The 17,870-nt window shown below is 41.5% G+C and overlaps 3 protein-coding genes across 3 annotated transcripts in view; all 3 read right to left on the minus strand.

Moving 5' to 3' along the window:
• Positions 1 to 2,869: 2,869 nt before the first annotated feature.
• On the minus strand, positions 2,870 to 4,060 carry LOC134301251 (transcription factor 21). The gene is made up of 2 exons (XM_062985873.1): positions 3,631 to 4,060; positions 2,870 to 3,015 (listed from the first exon to the last, which is right to left on the minus strand). Exons 1-2 carry the CDS (start codon positions 4,015 to 4,017, stop codon positions 2,935 to 2,937), a joined length of 468 nt encoding a protein of 155 aa, XP_062841943.1. The 5' UTR covers positions 4,018 to 4,060; the 3' UTR covers positions 2,870 to 2,934.
• Positions 4,061 to 6,104: 2,044 nt separating this feature from the next.
• On the minus strand, positions 6,105 to 10,045 carry terf1 (telomeric repeat binding factor (NIMA-interacting) 1). The gene is made up of 10 exons (XM_062985620.1): positions 9,751 to 10,045; positions 8,542 to 8,637; positions 8,252 to 8,379; positions 8,038 to 8,124; positions 7,808 to 7,957; positions 7,588 to 7,697; positions 7,440 to 7,478; positions 7,025 to 7,122; positions 6,664 to 6,737; positions 6,105 to 6,561 (listed from the first exon to the last, which is right to left on the minus strand). Exons 1-10 carry the CDS (start codon positions 9,941 to 9,943, stop codon positions 6,403 to 6,405), a joined length of 1,134 nt encoding a protein of 377 aa, XP_062841690.1. The 5' UTR covers positions 9,944 to 10,045; the 3' UTR covers positions 6,105 to 6,402.
• Positions 10,046 to 14,842: 4,797 nt separating this feature from the next.
• The window catches only part of kcnb2b (potassium voltage-gated channel subfamily B member 2b), a 45,491-nt gene continuing 42,463 nt past the window's right edge, over positions 14,843 to 17,870 (minus strand). The window contains exon 2 of the mRNA XM_062985616.1: positions 14,843 to 17,116. Within this exon, the coding sequence (XP_062841686.1) occupies positions 14,978 to 17,116 (2,139 nt within the window). The 3' untranslated portion in view covers positions 14,843 to 14,977. The remainder of the gene's footprint in view (positions 17,117 to 17,870) is intronic.

The following is a 17,870-nucleotide window of genomic DNA, read 5'->3' on the forward strand; positions in this document are numbered from 1 at the left end:
GATACGTGTGTGTGTGTTGTGGTTTATACCACTAATAATAAGGCTCATCCACATAAACACATGAACCAGTAGGTGGGTTGAGCAGCTGAACTTCTTATCACCGGACCATAATTGCTGCTCACTGGATGTTTTTTGTTTGTTTTTCCCTTTAGAGAATTCTGTGGTGAAAGCAGATTAGATAATCACATGATACAGGTGTACAGGTGTTCCTAATAAAGTGGCCGCTGAGTGGATGTACAGTGTATATACATTAGAGGTATTTACTAACACCTCCTAAATCTCTAAAAATACTGTAGTACAGGTCCATTTTCCACACACACACACACACACACACACACACACACACACACACACACACACACACACACACACTGTATTCTGATAAAGCAACACTGCCCCCTGCTGACTGACTGCCACTCGACTCTGTGAGACCGATGTGCGGTGCTTCATGGGAAATGTAGTTCTTTTGAATTACAGCGCGCCGCAGAAGGCAGAAGCTTCTCTCCTCGTTACAGTTAATTAGATTTATAAATTAATTCTTTTTCTAAATTTAAGATACTATAATTGAGAACAAATCCTATTATTACACCCCTTACCAGTTCCATAGGCTGTTAGTCCCCTGCAAATTTGCATGTCTGTATTGGTAGAAAAGATTTGTCCTTAAACATGGTCAAAGTTAAATAATTAGTATTTATTAGTTTACTTTTGTTTTCTTTAAATTTATTGTAAAAAAACAAAAAAAACAAAAAACCAAGTGTTGGTTTCTGATTGTTGAAATACAGATGATTGGACACTAGATGGCGCCGCTGTTTCATTTTCTGTTCTGACCTGAAAATCACTTTTAAATGTTAATAATTTTTATTTATATTTTATTAAGAATTTTATTATGTGTGTGTGTGTGTGTTTTTTTTTTTTTTTTGTTAACTTTCTTCACTGTTATTTAGTGTAATGAACTGAAATACTCTAGTGGGATAAATACATAAGCAAGAACAGAGAGATTCTGAATGGTTCAATTAACTGATCAGCCAAAACGCAGTCAAAACAGCTCGTTACCAGTCATCAATGAGTTTTGACTACCCAACAACCGGTGGCTCATCCCTCCCTGGACCACTGTGGGTGGGGACTCACCTCGGCTGCCTGTGACACCCCTTGTTTTTTGGGAGATACTTCAACCCATAACAATCTGAAAAGCTGCTGCAACATTGACTTCTACTGTCAGGTTGAGGTACCAGCACAATAACGTTCTTTATCACATTATAGACACAGCGGGGTTTGCGCCTCTGGATGTGATCGACCTGTGTGTTTTATTATGGACCTGACAAACACTGAAGATGTTAGAAATGTTGGGGAAATTCTCTTTCAATAATTAAACGATTTTCAGTTTGAGGAGGGACTTGAACCTTTCATCAGGTCTGAGCGGAACAGCAGCTGTTCTACATGGATTTTCCCACAAAGCTAAACTGATCCCAAGAGATCAGATCTCTGCACATGAAACATCCCATCAAGCACAAATTACCACCAAATACTTTACATTCCTCAGTGTGGAATAATTGACTAAATCCTTAGAACAGCATTACAATTAAATGATTCACTAAAATAAAGTTCTAATGTAACTTATATAATATTGTACATTTGATTTACTGATAATTATTAGTAAGTATTAGTTGTTCTTTAATCCACAGCTTTGATTTGATTTACCTTCATCATCTAAAATATACCAAGTTCACATCAATTATCTGACACATATTAAATAACCACAAGGATAATCATTAAAATTGTTTTATTAGGAAAAGTTTATTTCCAGTTTCAATAGTGATCATCATTTTAAACCTGTCGTATAAAAATATAAATAAACAGCAGAAACAATGTGCTTTTAACAACTTACAGAATGAAAAAGAATAACCAGTTTATATAATCACACAGTGAAACACACATGCTAAGTGCTAACCTTGCATTTGTATATTGTATAACACACACATTGTGATCTTCATACCAGGTTTTAAAAAAGAAATAAACATTCAAGGAACCCGTTTAGTAAAAAATAAATGTACAATATACTCATTACCCCAGTCAATAAAGTCATGATTGTTATATGAAGATTTATTAAAAATTATTAAGCTTATTTTTGTTTCATTCTGGTGTTGAAAGGTTAATTTATCTAAGAAATCACAAATATCTCCTAAAATCATGCATTTGGTCTAATAAAAATCTTATATTACATCATAAGAGCCTGAGCTGCTAATCTGTTAGCTACACAGTAAAATAAATCTGTAGTTTAGTGGTTTAATGTCTAATTATTTCATGAAAGTGTAGACTTTAAAAGATAGCAAACAACTCTGCTGAATTCCTCTAGCTAGTTAGCTATAGCTAATGCTACCTAGCTAAAATGGCAGCTAGCTAGCAATTCTCCTATTAATAAGTTTTGATTTTAAGGTAATTAAAATTATTAAATTGATACATTTTGAGAAGTTTTGAGCTGTTTCTGGTTGAGGTGCAGTGATTTTTAAACACTATATTATTTTGGGTTTTTAGTGTTCGTGCTTGATGCTAATGTTTGTTATACTAGTCAGTTCTGTCTGATCTAGGAAACGTTTTCTAAATAATAAAACTTTACACAAATCATTTGCAGGTTTTATTGTGAAGATTTTTTTGTCCTGTTTAAAATGACTGAATTTACTCAGATCTGATGTAAATTATTGAAAAATAAATGTTATTTTGATCTAACAAAGCCTGCAAATAAACATTAGCTAACAAGAAACACAATATTGTACTAAACATGAAGTGTGGACATTAAAACGTTTGTATACGTGAAACATTAAAAAATACAATTTTACTTTTATATATTTACACAAAATCTATAAACGTTTAATCTTTGGCTGTAAAAATGAGCCATAATGTAATAAAAGATGAAGTAACTGGACGGAAGGTGAATGTTTATGCTGAAGCTCCACACAGTCTGAACGGTGAAACGTCTTTATTCTCATCAGCTTTTCCTGTAACCACAAACGGCCACGACTGTAAAAAATCAAGAATAAAATCAGTTTAAATACTAAAACTTTAGATTTATAATATATAAATAAACACAACGTTAACTGTTTGTTTGCCAGATTGGTAACACTGATCCCTCACTTTGTCTTGTTTTCAAAGTGAGACAGTTTAGACTTTTTAAAAACATGAAATCTGAATAAAACATTAAAACATGCTTCTCATACAGCACTTCTGTACTAATAAATGCTTTATGTTAATGCATTTACGAGGACCGTAAGACTTTCGCCCACTCCTGCAGCCCAGAAAAAAGCATAAGAACCAGCATTCTAGGGTTAACAAAACAACATGATGTATTTTTGGCTTCATACACCAAAAGAACAGTCCCGGTCTAAATGTCCGACCACTATAGGTAGGGTGTCTAGTGGCTTTGTCATGCTGTGTAAGACATAAAATGCAAGAACCACCAATAACAGGTCTGACAGCCTTTAAGCTTTATGATGCCGATTTAGAGCCTCTAAGCTCACGTTCCATGGTAGATTTGGTTCCATGGAGGTTCTTTGATTTGATCTGACCATAATAACGTTTCTCATAGAGGTAATTGTCAGTATTTGTAATTGTAATGTATGTGTGCTAAATTCGTACCAGATTTAGCGGGTGTGGATGCACAACGTTTTTTTCGTACGTGTCCTCGTGCAGTAGCTCTCTCAGGTGGTTAATGTAGCTGGACGCCAGTCTCAGTGTGTCCAGTTTGGACAGTTTGGTATCGGCGGGGACCCACGGTAAACTGGTTTTCAGACGTGAGAACGCTTTAGCTAGAACCCTCATCCTCCCTCTCTCACGAGCGTTAGCGGCATGGCGCTGTGACTGTCGGCCATTTTTTGGGCTCCTGGCACAGTTCCGGCCCGTCGATCGTTTGGGTTTGGAATTAAATCCATCCTCGTTACTGAAGTCGTCTTCAGAGGGAGAGTCGAGACGAGTGAGGAGCGTTTCCTGAGTGTCATCGGCATCACTCAGAGACCCGGTGGACATTCCGATTACTCTGTTATTACTCTCTTATTATTATGTAATGATATAAAATATAAAGATACTAATATAATTATAACACAGTATTGTAATTTATAGATTTCAGCTGTAATAAACGATGATAAATTACATCTATGAGCAAAAACATCAAAGTAAACTTCAAATCAACTTTAAAGCTTTTCATTCAAACTTTAAAGTTTTCTCAGGTGCAGCTGAGACCTAAACACAGAAATAAAAGAAAATCAACATTTAATATTAAACTGTTAAATGTTTTAATAAGAAAATGATGCTAATGTTTAAATGTAGAAGCGCTACTCACATCCTCCAGTCTAGTGAGATTTAAGTCCAGATATCATCCTGTCCTGTTCCTCCATCCACACCATTTAAACAGCACCAGACCGGGGGTGAGGGGGTAACATTTTACACCCCCTTTACCCCATGACATCATAATTTTGCAGTGGGCATCTATAGAGGAGGAGTTACAGCTGCTTCACATGATGTTTTCAGATTAGCGTAACACCAAACCACAAACTCTCTAAGCGTTCTTTTTATATTCATCCAGCTCATTATGATCTGAGATTAGTGAGCAATAAATGTGAAATGCATCCATATCAAACACAACACACAGTCCACAGTGATTACAAGGCTGTTAATATACAAAATCCCAACAAATTATATGCAGCTGAATTAGAAACTCATCTGCATTAAATAACTCATCTGCAGAGCTGGATCAGTTAAACCATGCAGCAAATAAAGAAACATCAAACACTGATGTATTTACAGGAGCAGGAGCTTTTATCAATGCAGCCGTTCACCCCCTGCAGAATATCAGACCTGCTGGTCTGTAGGATCTAAGGTTGGGTTACAACCTGTACATACAACAACCATCAAACATTAACAAGCTGGAAGCTTCTTCAGGAGAAGAACGTGAGAAGATTCCACAGGAGAGGCGCAACAAGCTTGTTAGCACAGAAATCACTTATTACAGGTTATAAAGACAGAAGGACGTTTCTTCGGCCTCTATAACATTTTTGTCTGCTGATTGAATAAAACAGTGATTTTTTTAAATGTGAATATTGTGTGTAATTCTTTTGTTTGTTGATAAAAGTGTGAAATGGTCATAAATGTCAGTAATCCAGCCGTGATTTCACAGAGCGATCGAGTTTCTGCTGCATTTTGAACATTTAAACAGACGACTGGTGAGAATTATACACAGCTATCAGCACGTCATCCTTCCTCTGGATGAAAGGACTGGAAGGAAAAGTGTGTGTGTGTGTGAGAGAGAGAGAGGGACAGAGTTGAAGAGATTCAGCTGAAAAAGCTCAACCACGTCAATAAAACTGTGTTCATCACAGATAAAACGATGACAAAGAAACACAAAATCAGTCTCAGTGGCGTCTAAACATTTAAATAAAATCAGTGGACAAAAGGTGACAAACCGCCAAACATCTGAGCTCAAACCTCCAAACCCCAAAATCTGTGAATGTATATCAGTGAAGTGTATATGTGTAGTGTGTGTGTAGTGTGTGTGTGTGTGTTGATGCCAGGGTTCCCACTAGTTTAGTGTGTGTTGGGGGTGTGTGTGTGTGTACATGTGTGTTGGTGTGTTAATGCCAGGGTTCCCAATAATTTAGTGTGTGTGGTGTGTGTATATGTGTGTAGTGTACATGTACGTGTGTGTGTGTGTGTGTTGGTGTGTGTTAATGCCAGGGTTCCCACTAGTTTAGTGCTGCAGCTGTGAGCATGAGAACCCACTGAGCTCATCCACTGCACCTGTTCATGGGGGTTGAGGAGGGCTGTGAGGGACAGTGTGGGAACAAGAGGGAGAGATTTGGGGTGAGGGGGGAGACCAGTGAAGCTGGTACCAGTGGATCAGGTGCTGCATGTTCAGGGTTTCTGTGCTTCTGAACTGGTTTGTTTCCAGTTTGGTTTTGTAGAGTCACGAGCGCGTCGGTTCCTGAGATTAGAGACGTCTGAGTTTTCAGCCCTTAGAGGACACCCCCCCCCCCCCCCCCCAAAAAAAAAAACCAACCCATAACAACAAAAGTAAAAATACAAAATAATAATAAGTTTGACTGTAATTTGAACCCTGTTTATTGTGAAAATATTTACAGACTTTTTTAACAAAATATCAGTTTTGTTGGGAATAAATCACACATTTATATTCACTTATAGAAAAATAACATTTTAATTAAAAATTGCTGGTCTAAATAGTTCAAACCAATAAAGAGGTTTAAACTGAGGTGTGAGATACAGAGAATAAAATGAAGAAATGAACAGTGTAGAGAAACAGATCAAAAATCTAATTAAAGTGTTTATGCTGCAGCATCGTTACAGAAATCAAACACAACATGCATCATCACATCCTGGAGATCTGAGACGTTTATACGATTATAAAACACCTTTATTCTTCAGGGTTCTCCAGCGGTCCTTCAGCATCACGCTGTTCCGGCCTCCGAAATCAAACTCCTCCAGGATCTTCCTCCACCTCCCCTCACCGTGTTTCCTCACTCCAGCCTTCAGCAGTTTATCCTCCTGCCACGTCCACATCTACCAAATAATGAGAGAATCAGGAAAAAAAAAAGAAGTAATCTTCACTTTGTATTATTTGACATTTCTTACTGGCATGAATAAATGAAAGTAAATGTTCACCTTCTTGCTGCGGTGTTTGGTGTTGGGGCGACTCTCTTCTACTGGAGGAACTTTAAAACTTCTTCTGGAAACTTCTGTACAGACACAAAACCAAAAACTCTGATCAGGGTTTAATGCAAAATAAATTTCACCCCTGATCATTTACATTTTCAGCATTTAGAAGACGCTTTTATCCAAAGTGACTTACAGTACTGTGACATTATACAGTCTAAGCAATTGAGGGGTGATCAACCCCAAACCTCCCAGCAGCACCTACGAGTTCTCCTCCTTACACCCAGTTCTGACCCCACCATCTCTGGTTTGTTATTTAACTGTTTTACCAGAGCTTCCAGTCCGCTTAAACCAGTAGGACCATTCTTACTTAAACTAGAGGCTCCTCGAGGAACAAACTGGGTTTTCTTCACCGTTTCTGGTTTCCAGGGCTGAACTGTTTTAGTGTTGAGAAGTTTCTTCTTGGGTCTGAGAGGAAAATCACAACAACAGGAAGATTCAGTCACAGAAGAGGAAAAGCTGCAGAAATGGTCACGTCCCTCACTCATACTGCACTGATCAAACACTGTTGGTATTTTTTAATTTAGATACACTCAGTTCCCCTGTGCGCTCTGGTGACCCCTGGTGACCCCGCTCTCTGTATTCCCTTACCTCAGCCAGACAGCAGGGGGGCGCTGTTCCCACAGAACGAGGGAGATTTACCATCCATAACTCTGAGATGAATCAGAAGATCTACTGTAAACCTAAACTCCAGACTCTAATGTGAATGTAAGTGAGGAACTCACCTGATATTGAGCTCTGATGAAACGATTTTGCTTTCGTTCCTTTGGAAGTAAAAACACAAAACAATAAATAAATAAAGAATAAAAGCAGCGTTTGTACACACAGCGGCGTTTTATTTATTTTATATTAGAGTGAATAAACTGCTCTCACTTTTCGGGACTGTGGGGTGGACTGGGCGGCGGTTCTGGTTCTTCACACTTCTGATCTGAATCGGCGTGTTCTGCTCTCAGCTGACGAGCCTGGACCACTTTGGACGCCGACTGTGATTATAAATACAAATAAAATAAATACACCACACAGACCTTAAGGATCAGATGAGAAACTAAATTAAAGGTTATTGAATATTAATCATTAGTAATAACTTAATTACCCTAAATAGAAAATCTGACGGATGTTCCTCGAGAAAAGCGTCCAGGAAGGAGTTCACGCTCTCCAGCAGGCGAGTGTAGGAGAAGGACGTCAGGAGCTGATCGTACACGTCCTTCTTAGACACGATGGTGGAGAGCTTCCTCTGCAGCTTCTGCTTATTATTTTATTATTTTTATTATAATTAAAAATTATACAGATAAGATTTGTAAAAAGGAATTAAAAAGGTTTTACCTCTGGTACTGAACCTTCCTTCTCCAACCACTGCAGTGTGTGTGCTGCTAACTGAGCATTACCTTTCTCCAAACACACACCAACACACTGTACACACACACACACACACACACACACGTCATTATCATGCTCTAGGAGGAATTTGGTAAACTGTCTGTGGTTCAGGGCAGTGTAAACAATCTAGTGTTAAAGCTGCAGATCACAGAATCTTTACCTGGATAAATAAAAGGTTTCTGATATTTTCATGAAGCGCCGCGTCACTCGTGGCTTCCTTCAGATACCCCCACACTGAGAGCGCCGACATCAGGGGGGTCACTCTGTTATCCACCTCATACAGGGTATCTGCAGGTATTGGGAAATTAAATTTAAGACTTTTTAAGGATCCGCGGACACCCTGACATAATGCACATCTGGAATCAAACGCACCAAATCCCACCGTAATGCACCAAATTCACAACACCATTCTGTTCAAGTGTGATCAGATAATGGAATCATGAAGGTTACCCAGGTTTTTGCCATCCATAATTCTGGAAAGGAAACAGCAGATCGTTCTCTTGGCTTGATGATCTTCCTGCAGCTGGATCTCGTCGTCGACCATCGCTGGAGAAATAAAATTAGTTTTAAATTTACACCTCCAGGATCAGTTTAGAGTGAAAGATAATTAAAGATGAATAATCACATCATCAGTATAAGAATATATCATAACGTTAAAATATATTTAATAAATAATGTGTCTGAGTTTCTTGTACAGTTTACAGTAGAAGCAACAATCAGCAGTTTGAATAAAATTAATTCTGCTGATTTTAATGTGAATAACTACAATGTAATAACCACTCATTCATGTGTGGAATTTGAATTAGAATTTATTCCAATATAAATTAATAGTAAACTAAACTAACAACATGTTCGAGTTTAATTACAGAACTGGGTTTAATTTGAGCTACTTATTAATATTAATAATAACTCACATGTATTAATAATATACAGCGTATATTCATTTTCCCACCCGTTTCAGGTTAATCCCGCCTCCTACAATATGATTGGCTAGTAGCAAACAACCAACCAATCATTTAAACGATTGTAACGCTGTAACGGAAAAACATTTGAAAATGACCAGAACTTCATTCTGTATCTACACATATATTAATTATGGATTTTTAATATTACGGTTTAGAAAACTAATATAAATGATTTAGTTTAGTTTCTATACATCTTACTGTTAAATTCTGAACTTTGTTGTGAGGCGGAGACTGACTATGACTGTGTTTGATATTAAACTTGTGAACTGATAAATCTTGTGTAATGAGTAATTACCGTTCCTGTCATGAATGTAATCAACATGATGTTAAAATCCTAATAAATAAATAAATACAAAATTGAGATATGTGTCTGAGAGACAGGTCAATGAATCAACTGTGCTACCTGTATGTGTTTATAATAAGATACAGACATAATTTTAATAAGAATAGATCGATAAAACTTAAATATTTACTACAGGAATACATTTCGATAGGGCAAATCGACAGAACACCGGTTATAAGCTGTCTGTGCGCGGATATTACATGCTTTACGGTACTGTGATACACGAACTGAACCTCTCTCACTGTGTCGTGCAGTATGTAATATACGCGCATCAGCGTTTTCAGGTGAACAGCCTGAACTCTGCACCGACACATTTTACAGGAATAAACAGATTTAATTGAATCGTTTCACCCTCAAAAGCGCGCAGAGTTGAGCTGAACTTGTGTGAATTCTGTTCTTGGTAGTAATGACACAGTGAGCGGAAGGTGAAGTCGATGATCCAGCAGCGCGCTACTTTCTCCACATCACTGTAGTTTAATGTGGATCCTGTGATGCTCGATATAACCTCCTGATTTTCACTCATTATTAAACCTTTATTTATCATTAACCAATAAAGTAAACAAAGTTACGGTCTAATTAAACCCAATAAAACTACCATCAACAATAACAAACGGAAGCATGGCGCTTCTACTGCGGCTCTGTCTCAATCGGGATTATTTTCACTACTTATCGCCACCTGCTGGGCTGTTGTGTAACTACAGCGATTCAGACTCCAGCCTGTTAATATTGAACATTATCCAATATAAATATTCATGTTCACACTTATCCAAACTCACTAAATTCACCCCTGCTTTTGTAGTTTTCTTTAAAGGTACAGCACACATTCAATTATTCATTTAATCCTAACTGGCAGGATATTTTCAGTGCACACATTTTCACAAATACATAATCACTGTAATTTATGAAGCATTGTGGATGCCACATTTATGGACCTAGGTTTGATTCTCACCTCTAGACCTCATTGCAACTGATTAAATGTGGCTCTGTTTAAGGTGTATTGTGACTCCTGATCCACTGCCGTCCTGACCAGAAAGAAGCAGTTAGCAATTAGAAATAAGAGGTTTAATGAGCTCCATGGCTAAAAGGTTATTGATCCTAGAGATGCATTTGGAGATGCTTCGGGTCTGTGAGAAGCTTGAAGCTCTGACAAAAAGGTTGAGCATCACTGTGTTTACATGAACACTAATAATCTGATTATGGTCAGACTCAGGCAGTAATCTGATTATTTAACTGCTAGACATCAAGCTTACGTTCTACTTTAATTAGGATTAAGATCAGGTATTATTCGAATCATGAGTAATCCGATTAAGCTAATTGGATTCATGCTATAATTGATGTATCGGATGAGTGTAATGTCTGATTTAATCCACTAGATGGAGACACAATTGTCCTGCTCAGATTTGGACCACGTGTGTTTGTGCTGCGTTTCCAAATGTACAGTAGTTCTTCTTTTCATTACCAAGTGACCCAAACTGTATCTCAGCACCTGGGCTTAGTTTGATTAGGTTTCTTGATCAGGGTCCAAGTGCATCTGAGAGGCTGCAAAATTCTAAACTAGAGAGAGAAAACCTTAATGTTGTGGAAAACATTATTTTAAGCTTTAAGGAAAATAGCAAATGATTAACTACACAAAATGTATAAATGTAATATATAAGCAGAAGACAAACACAGTAAAGTTCTACACGTATTTATTCATTATTCTGCATATTATGCTAAATTCAGACGGAACAAGGAAAGACTTTGTAACATACAGAAACGTCGACACACACACACACCTACAATAACTGTGTGATGATGATCCAACATGCTGGTATGTGCAAAACCAGAAACAAAAAACCAAAATGGAAGCAGCAATCGAACCTGAAACAGCTCGTCTACAAATAAATGACAAACGATCAACAACGATCAGACAGAAGCACAGAAATGAGATTAAACCCAAAAACACCCCGGTGTAGCAGGGAGAGATCGGCCGCTCATCACATGCTAACATTTCTTATAAAAAAAAAGCACAGATTTATGAAAATGATTTATATGATAATATGATGTAAATGTTGTAATAAATAAATATCGATACGATGTAAAACATGCATTGGCATTAGCGTACAGATCCCGTTTATCTGCTGCCTCAAGATTTCTTTTATAAAATGGGATCAAAACATCTGAAGAGCTTCATGGTGAAAGTTTCACTTCAGATTTAGTTTAAACAGTTAAAGGTGCAAACGTGTCAATAAAATCAAAAAGGAAATGAAATGAATGTGATGAATATTGGTGAGATCGATTGAAACCCTCCTTCGTCTCTCAGATTTTGGAAGTTTTGCCCCCGCCCTGATTGGTCGCTCTACAGACATTGTGTAACATCGGCCTTGTGTAATGAAGGGAGGGCCGGCTGCTTAATCCCATTCTAACCACTGCAACAGCGCCTCCTACTGGCTGGTAGAGGTTTCAGTAGGGGTGGTGGAGGAATACAGAGAGTGTAGTGTGATCCACCAGTGTCCAGTGTTCTGTGCTCACCAGTACAATGAGGAACTGGAAATGACTAAATCAGAAACAGGGCAAAATGCATAACATTAAAGTGCACCACACCCTAGTTTTAATTCACCCTCGTCAGACCACCGTGGCTCGGGGGTATATACCACGACTGACTGTAACACCCCTCGCTGTTTGAGATTTCAGCCTAGTCATCTGATCATAACGATCTGGTCCTGATCAAAGTTCCTCAGGTCAGGTTATTCTGATTTGATCAACACGTAAACTGTGAGGAACCTCCATCAGCCGAACATCTAACAGATCACAGATCCCTCACCCTCACACACCAGGGTTACAGAATAGATGCTGTAATGTGTGATTTATGGGGGCGTCCGTATATTTGTGCTCTAATGGAAGTATTATACACGTATGTATAAATATGAATGATTATGACAGACGGATGAACATGAACGATACAGGTGACGTGTGTTTGGTAGAAAACCTGAGACCTGGTTATATTTTGACTCTTTATTTATCTCACTAAAACACCTGATTTATTCTATAAAAAGTAGATTTTCTGTACAGCTGTATGAACAACATGATTCTCACCTGTCCATAAATAAAGCGACTCGTTTATAAACAGGGGAACTTGATTTAGAGCAGAAAAAAATGATTTTAATAAAATGATTTTAATAAAAATAGAATTAATATTAGAGTTCATTCAGGGAAGATTAAAATAATAAAACGAGATAAAGCAGCTCCACACACACTTACACACACACACACACTCACACACACACACACTCACACACACACAAACACACTCACACACACACTCACACACACACTCACACACACACACACACACACACACACTCACACACACTCACACACACACACTCACTCACACACACACACTCACACACACACACACACTCACACACACACACACACACTCACACACACTCACACACACACTCACACACACACTCACACACACACTCACACACACACACTCACACACACACACACACACACACTCACACACACACACACACACTCACACACACACTCACACACACACACACACACACACACACACACACACTCACACACACACACACACTCACACTCACACACACACACACTCACACACTCACACACTCACACACACACACACACACACTCACACACACACACACACACACTCACACACACACTCACACACACACACACACACTCACACACTCACACACACTCACACACACACTCACACACACACACACACACACACTCACACACACTCACACACACACACACACACACACTCACACACACACACACTCACACACACACACTCACACACACACACACTCACACACACTCACACACACACACACACACACACTCACACACACTCACACACACACACTCACACACACACTCACACACACACACACTCACACACACACTCACACACACACACTCACACGGCTGCTTCACGTTTTTGACGTTTGATCAGATTTATGGAGGAGTCGAGTGTAACAGGAGTCTGAGAGTCTGAGCTGTAATAACACTGAGCTTTAAATATCAACCATTATTTATTTGATCTGTAAAAGACGCGGATTTGACTCGTCTGAACACCGACTGTAAATAAAGTGCCGTGTTTACTTGGCCTGCATAGACGTGCAGTAGAAGGTATTGCACACTCCCTCCATCCTCCACAAAATAAACTAAAATCCTCTTAATGTACACAAAGATCAAACATCCAGAAACATTCAGACAGAATCAGACAGAACAGACTCGGATCTTCCTCCTCCTCCTCCTCCTCCTCCTCGTGATGATAAACGTTCAGGTTCTTCCACTGATGCCGTGCAGAACGTCTCCGTCCTGACCTCCGAACCCTCGTCCACGTTCCCATCTGCGTTCCTAAACATCCTGATCCTGATCCCAGTCCCAGACGAGCTTCTGAGCAGCTAGTCCAGTACCATAACCACCAAGACGAGGTTCTACATGTCCGAAAAGTATGTGGACACCCCTCAGGTGTATAAAATCAATGAGATAATGAAATGAAACGCAGCTCCACATTAATGCCCAGAGTTCTGGATTTAGATCTTAACCGAGCCTATAATGGGGTGTCCACATACTTTTGGCTGTGTATCCTGTGTAAGGTTGTAGATGTTACCGATTTTAAACACTTTAGGGAACGTAGATGATGGGAATCAGTCAGTGGAAAAGCTTATCGATTATAAACCCATAAATCAAACTGATCTAATGATCTTTAAACAGAGGTAAAGCTGAATATTTATATTCATTTATATTTATATTTATTTATATTTATATTTATATTTATTTATATTTATATTTATATAGTGCTTGTGTGTATTTATGGCTTTTTGGTCCTGATGTTCTTCATTAATAATCCAATAAAATTTAATCTAAAGTAAATTCAGGATTTAATGACCAGAAATTATAATAAATATTGGCTGAATATTAATGATAAATATCGATGTTACGTTACGTTATGTTAGCCGCCCGCCGCCGTGTGTCTCTGAACCGAACGTCCTGATGTTGTGCGTCTGAGTAAAAAACCACGTCTGGTGAAGCCGACGTTAAAAATCTGCTGTAATTTGTGCTCTTGTTTTTATGTTAATCGTCATGAGGGCATCGCTGCTATTTTTATCATCTAATAACCAAATCTAATCTGTTCTGATTCAGTAAAATCTAACGGCTTTAATTAATGAAACTTCTGGTCATTAAATCTGAAATGAATTCATTATTCTCCAGGTAAAATTAATTCTACACTGATTTGAACGACATCTTTGTTACGTCTCCGTGTGGTGATATGTTTCGGTACGTCGCTCGTCTGCAGCGTCTGAGTTCCTCCGGCTGTGTTCCAATAATTCAGTCTGTTATATGTACAGTGGAGCTTTTAGTAAACGAAGCACCGGTTAGTTTTCCATGCACTGACGTCTCATCATCACCGAGCTCAGGACCGCACCGGGTTTCTGTTTCCTGTAGACTTATTTTCATGCCATGCAAAATCTCCTCTCCACACGTCCGGTGCCCCGGCGAGCACCCCGGTGACCGCCCCGGCGAGCGCCCCGGCGTCTCACATGCTCGTGTGTGCTTTGTTTCCATCGTCAGACAGGAAGTGAATCTCTGGTGTAAACATGTGATTCTCCACTTTGCGTCCGCTCTCCGTTCTCCCCTCGGTGGCGCCGCTCGCTCCGTCCTGAGTGCAGTTCTGTGCAAATTTAGGTAAAGGGACCAGGTCTGGAGACCCGGCGACGCCCGTCTGGCCCGGGAGCTTCGGGGAGCTCTGGAGGAAATCTTCCTGGGCGACTCTGGGGAGCGTCACCGGATCAGGAAAGAGGGGCGAGCATTCCTCCTGCGGGGAGTCCTCGTCCTCCAGGAGCGTGCTGCTGATCTCCTGGGTGGAGGACGTGTTGGGGGGCGTCAGAAACCCCTCGGCTGGGAACTCCAGGAAGTGCAGGGACAGGGCTTTAGTTCTGTCGGGTTTGGTGTTCGGGATTAAGCTCGTGTTCTCCATGATGTACTCGTCGTCTCCGTCGTACAGCGTGTGGCCGCCGTACCGGCTTCTGTCCTCCGGGTCGATTTGGGACGAGTCCGGCGGCGTTAAAGCAGGCGTGGCGGCGTTTCGGAAGCCTGCGCTCCTCACGCCGCCTCTGTGATGTGTGTTTTCTCGCGGAGTGATATCTGACAGGATCTCTGGATCTCTCGAGTTCTCCACCAAGCATGGATCATCTTCAGAAGTGACCCGACCTGCTCTGCTTTTATTTAGGGAATCGAACTGATGCCCTTCTTCCTGACCAGTGTCTGATACGATCTCCTGATCCACGTCTTGAATAAAACTCGGGTTCTCCAGAAGACTCTCGTCATCGTCTTTATCTAAACCTCCCATGTGGGGGTGATTGTTGGACCCGTGGTGAAACTCCTCGCCCCCGTGGGGGCGGCTCTGGTACCCGTCCGTGAGTTTCCCGCTCTTCTTGTCTCTGGTTGAACTCTGCCAGAGTCGATCTGTTGATTTGGGAGAAGGAACCGACAGATGGACCTCGGTGAATTCGGCGGTGTAGCTGGCGAAGCTGTCCACGCTGGACGTGCAGCGGACTTTATTCCCCCCGGGCGGAGCCCCCCCCCCGAACTGACCGTCCTGCGCCTCTCGTCTGGACTCGGCTCTGCTGTGCTTGGTGTTGAGGTCGGACAGCGAGCGAGTTTTGGTCATGTGATTGTAAAACTCCTCCAGTTTCTGGACGTTCAGGTGCTGGGTTCCTCTCAGGCACTCCTGCGAGCCGCCCGATTTGTTAGCGCCGGGCAGGTTGGTGTCGGAGGAGGTGCGCTTCGGGACCCCCCAGCGGTTCGGAGAGAGGTGATTCTCCAGGGCGTTCTCCTCGCTCTTCTCCACCACCACGTCCATGAGCTCCATGCTGCGGGCGAAGGCGTCCTTCAGGTTCATGGAGACGATGCTGCCGTTCCGCTTCGCCCGCTCTAGAGCTTCTCGTCTCTTGATGGCTTTCTCCTGACGCTTCTGCTCCTTGTAGAACTCGGAGAAGTTGTTCACGATGATGGGGATGGGCAAGGCTATGACCAAGACGCCGGCGATGCAGCAGAGCCCGCCGACGATCTTCCCCAGCAGCGTCTGCGGATAGATGTCTCCGTATCCCACCGTCGTCATGGTGATAGTGGCCCACCAGAAGGACGCGGGGATGCTGGTGAACTTGGTGGCATCCTCGTCCTTCTCGGCGAAGAACACCAGGCTGGAGAAGATCATGATGCCCATGGCCAGGAAGAGTATGAGCAGGCCCAGCTCGTTGTAGCTCCGCCGGAGCGTGAACCCCAGCGACTGGAGGCCGGTCGAGTGTCTGGCCAGCTTCAGGATCCTCAGGATCCTCATGATGCGGAAGATCTGGACCACGCGCCGGACGTTCTGGAACTGCAGCACGCTCTTGTTGGACTCGGTGAGGAAGATGGTGATGTAGTAGGGCAGGATGGCCAGCAGGTCGATGACGTTCAGGGGACCCTTGAAGAACTTCCACTTGTTGGGCGAGGACAGGAAGCGCAGCAGGTACTCCATGGTGAACCAGGCGATGCAGATGGCCTCGATGTGTGCCAGCTGAGGGTTATCGTTGGGATGCCCGTACTCGTCCAGCACCTGCAGCTCAGGTAGGGTGTTGAGGGACAGGGCGATGGTGGACAGGATGATGAACAGGATGGAGATGATTGCCAGGATCTGCAGACACACACAGAAGCAAACATTCAATTATTTATACTTTATTACTGGGGTTATTTATTATACCCGGGTGCCACCGGCCCGGGCGGGCACCGGACACACCATAGGCCGTGTCTGAGGGGGAGGGGGTCGGACGGGTGGTCAGAAATATGACATAAAATACATCACAGCTCTTCTCTGTTTGTGTGAGTGTTGGATGTTTCAGGAATGCGAGGAGGGTTCGAATCCCTGCCATGTGATTGGCTCCCTGTCCAGTGTTTCCCGGAGGAACCGAACCCGAGCTCTTCTATCTTCTGTACCTGAACTGTTAAGGGACGGTGGGAGTCGAGTGGGTGGAGCTTTGGGCTGTCAACCGAAAGGTTGAGGGTTCAAATCTCAGCTCTGCCATGCAATGTAGCCAGTGTTGGGCCCTTGATTCTGTTCCTCATGGCATAATTTCCTTATATGGTCGCAGCTTCCTGGTGAGCGGTTGTTGCTCTCAGACTTTTCAAACCCTCAGGACTTTTTGAGGAGGAACATCTCTCCTGAGATCCTGTTGAGGAACCTGGTCTGAAGCTCCTGGTCAGTTCTGCTGTCTCTAAAACCGCTAGCGTGGGTTTTAATGCTAAGCACTGAGCGATGAGTGATATCAGGGTGTAGCGGTCAGTCTGATTACTGCATTACACACACAGATGCTAACGGCTTACAGGAAATCACAGTTAGCGCTGCATTAGCATCAGCTAATGACCCCAGTACATCAGCATTTCTGACTGTA

Source organism: Trichomycterus rosablanca, chromosome 23 (genome assembly GCF_030014385.1).
Source record: "Trichomycterus rosablanca isolate fTriRos1 chromosome 23, fTriRos1.hap1, whole genome shotgun sequence".
Taxonomy (NCBI): domain Eukaryota; kingdom Metazoa; phylum Chordata; class Actinopteri; order Siluriformes; family Trichomycteridae; genus Trichomycterus; species Trichomycterus rosablanca.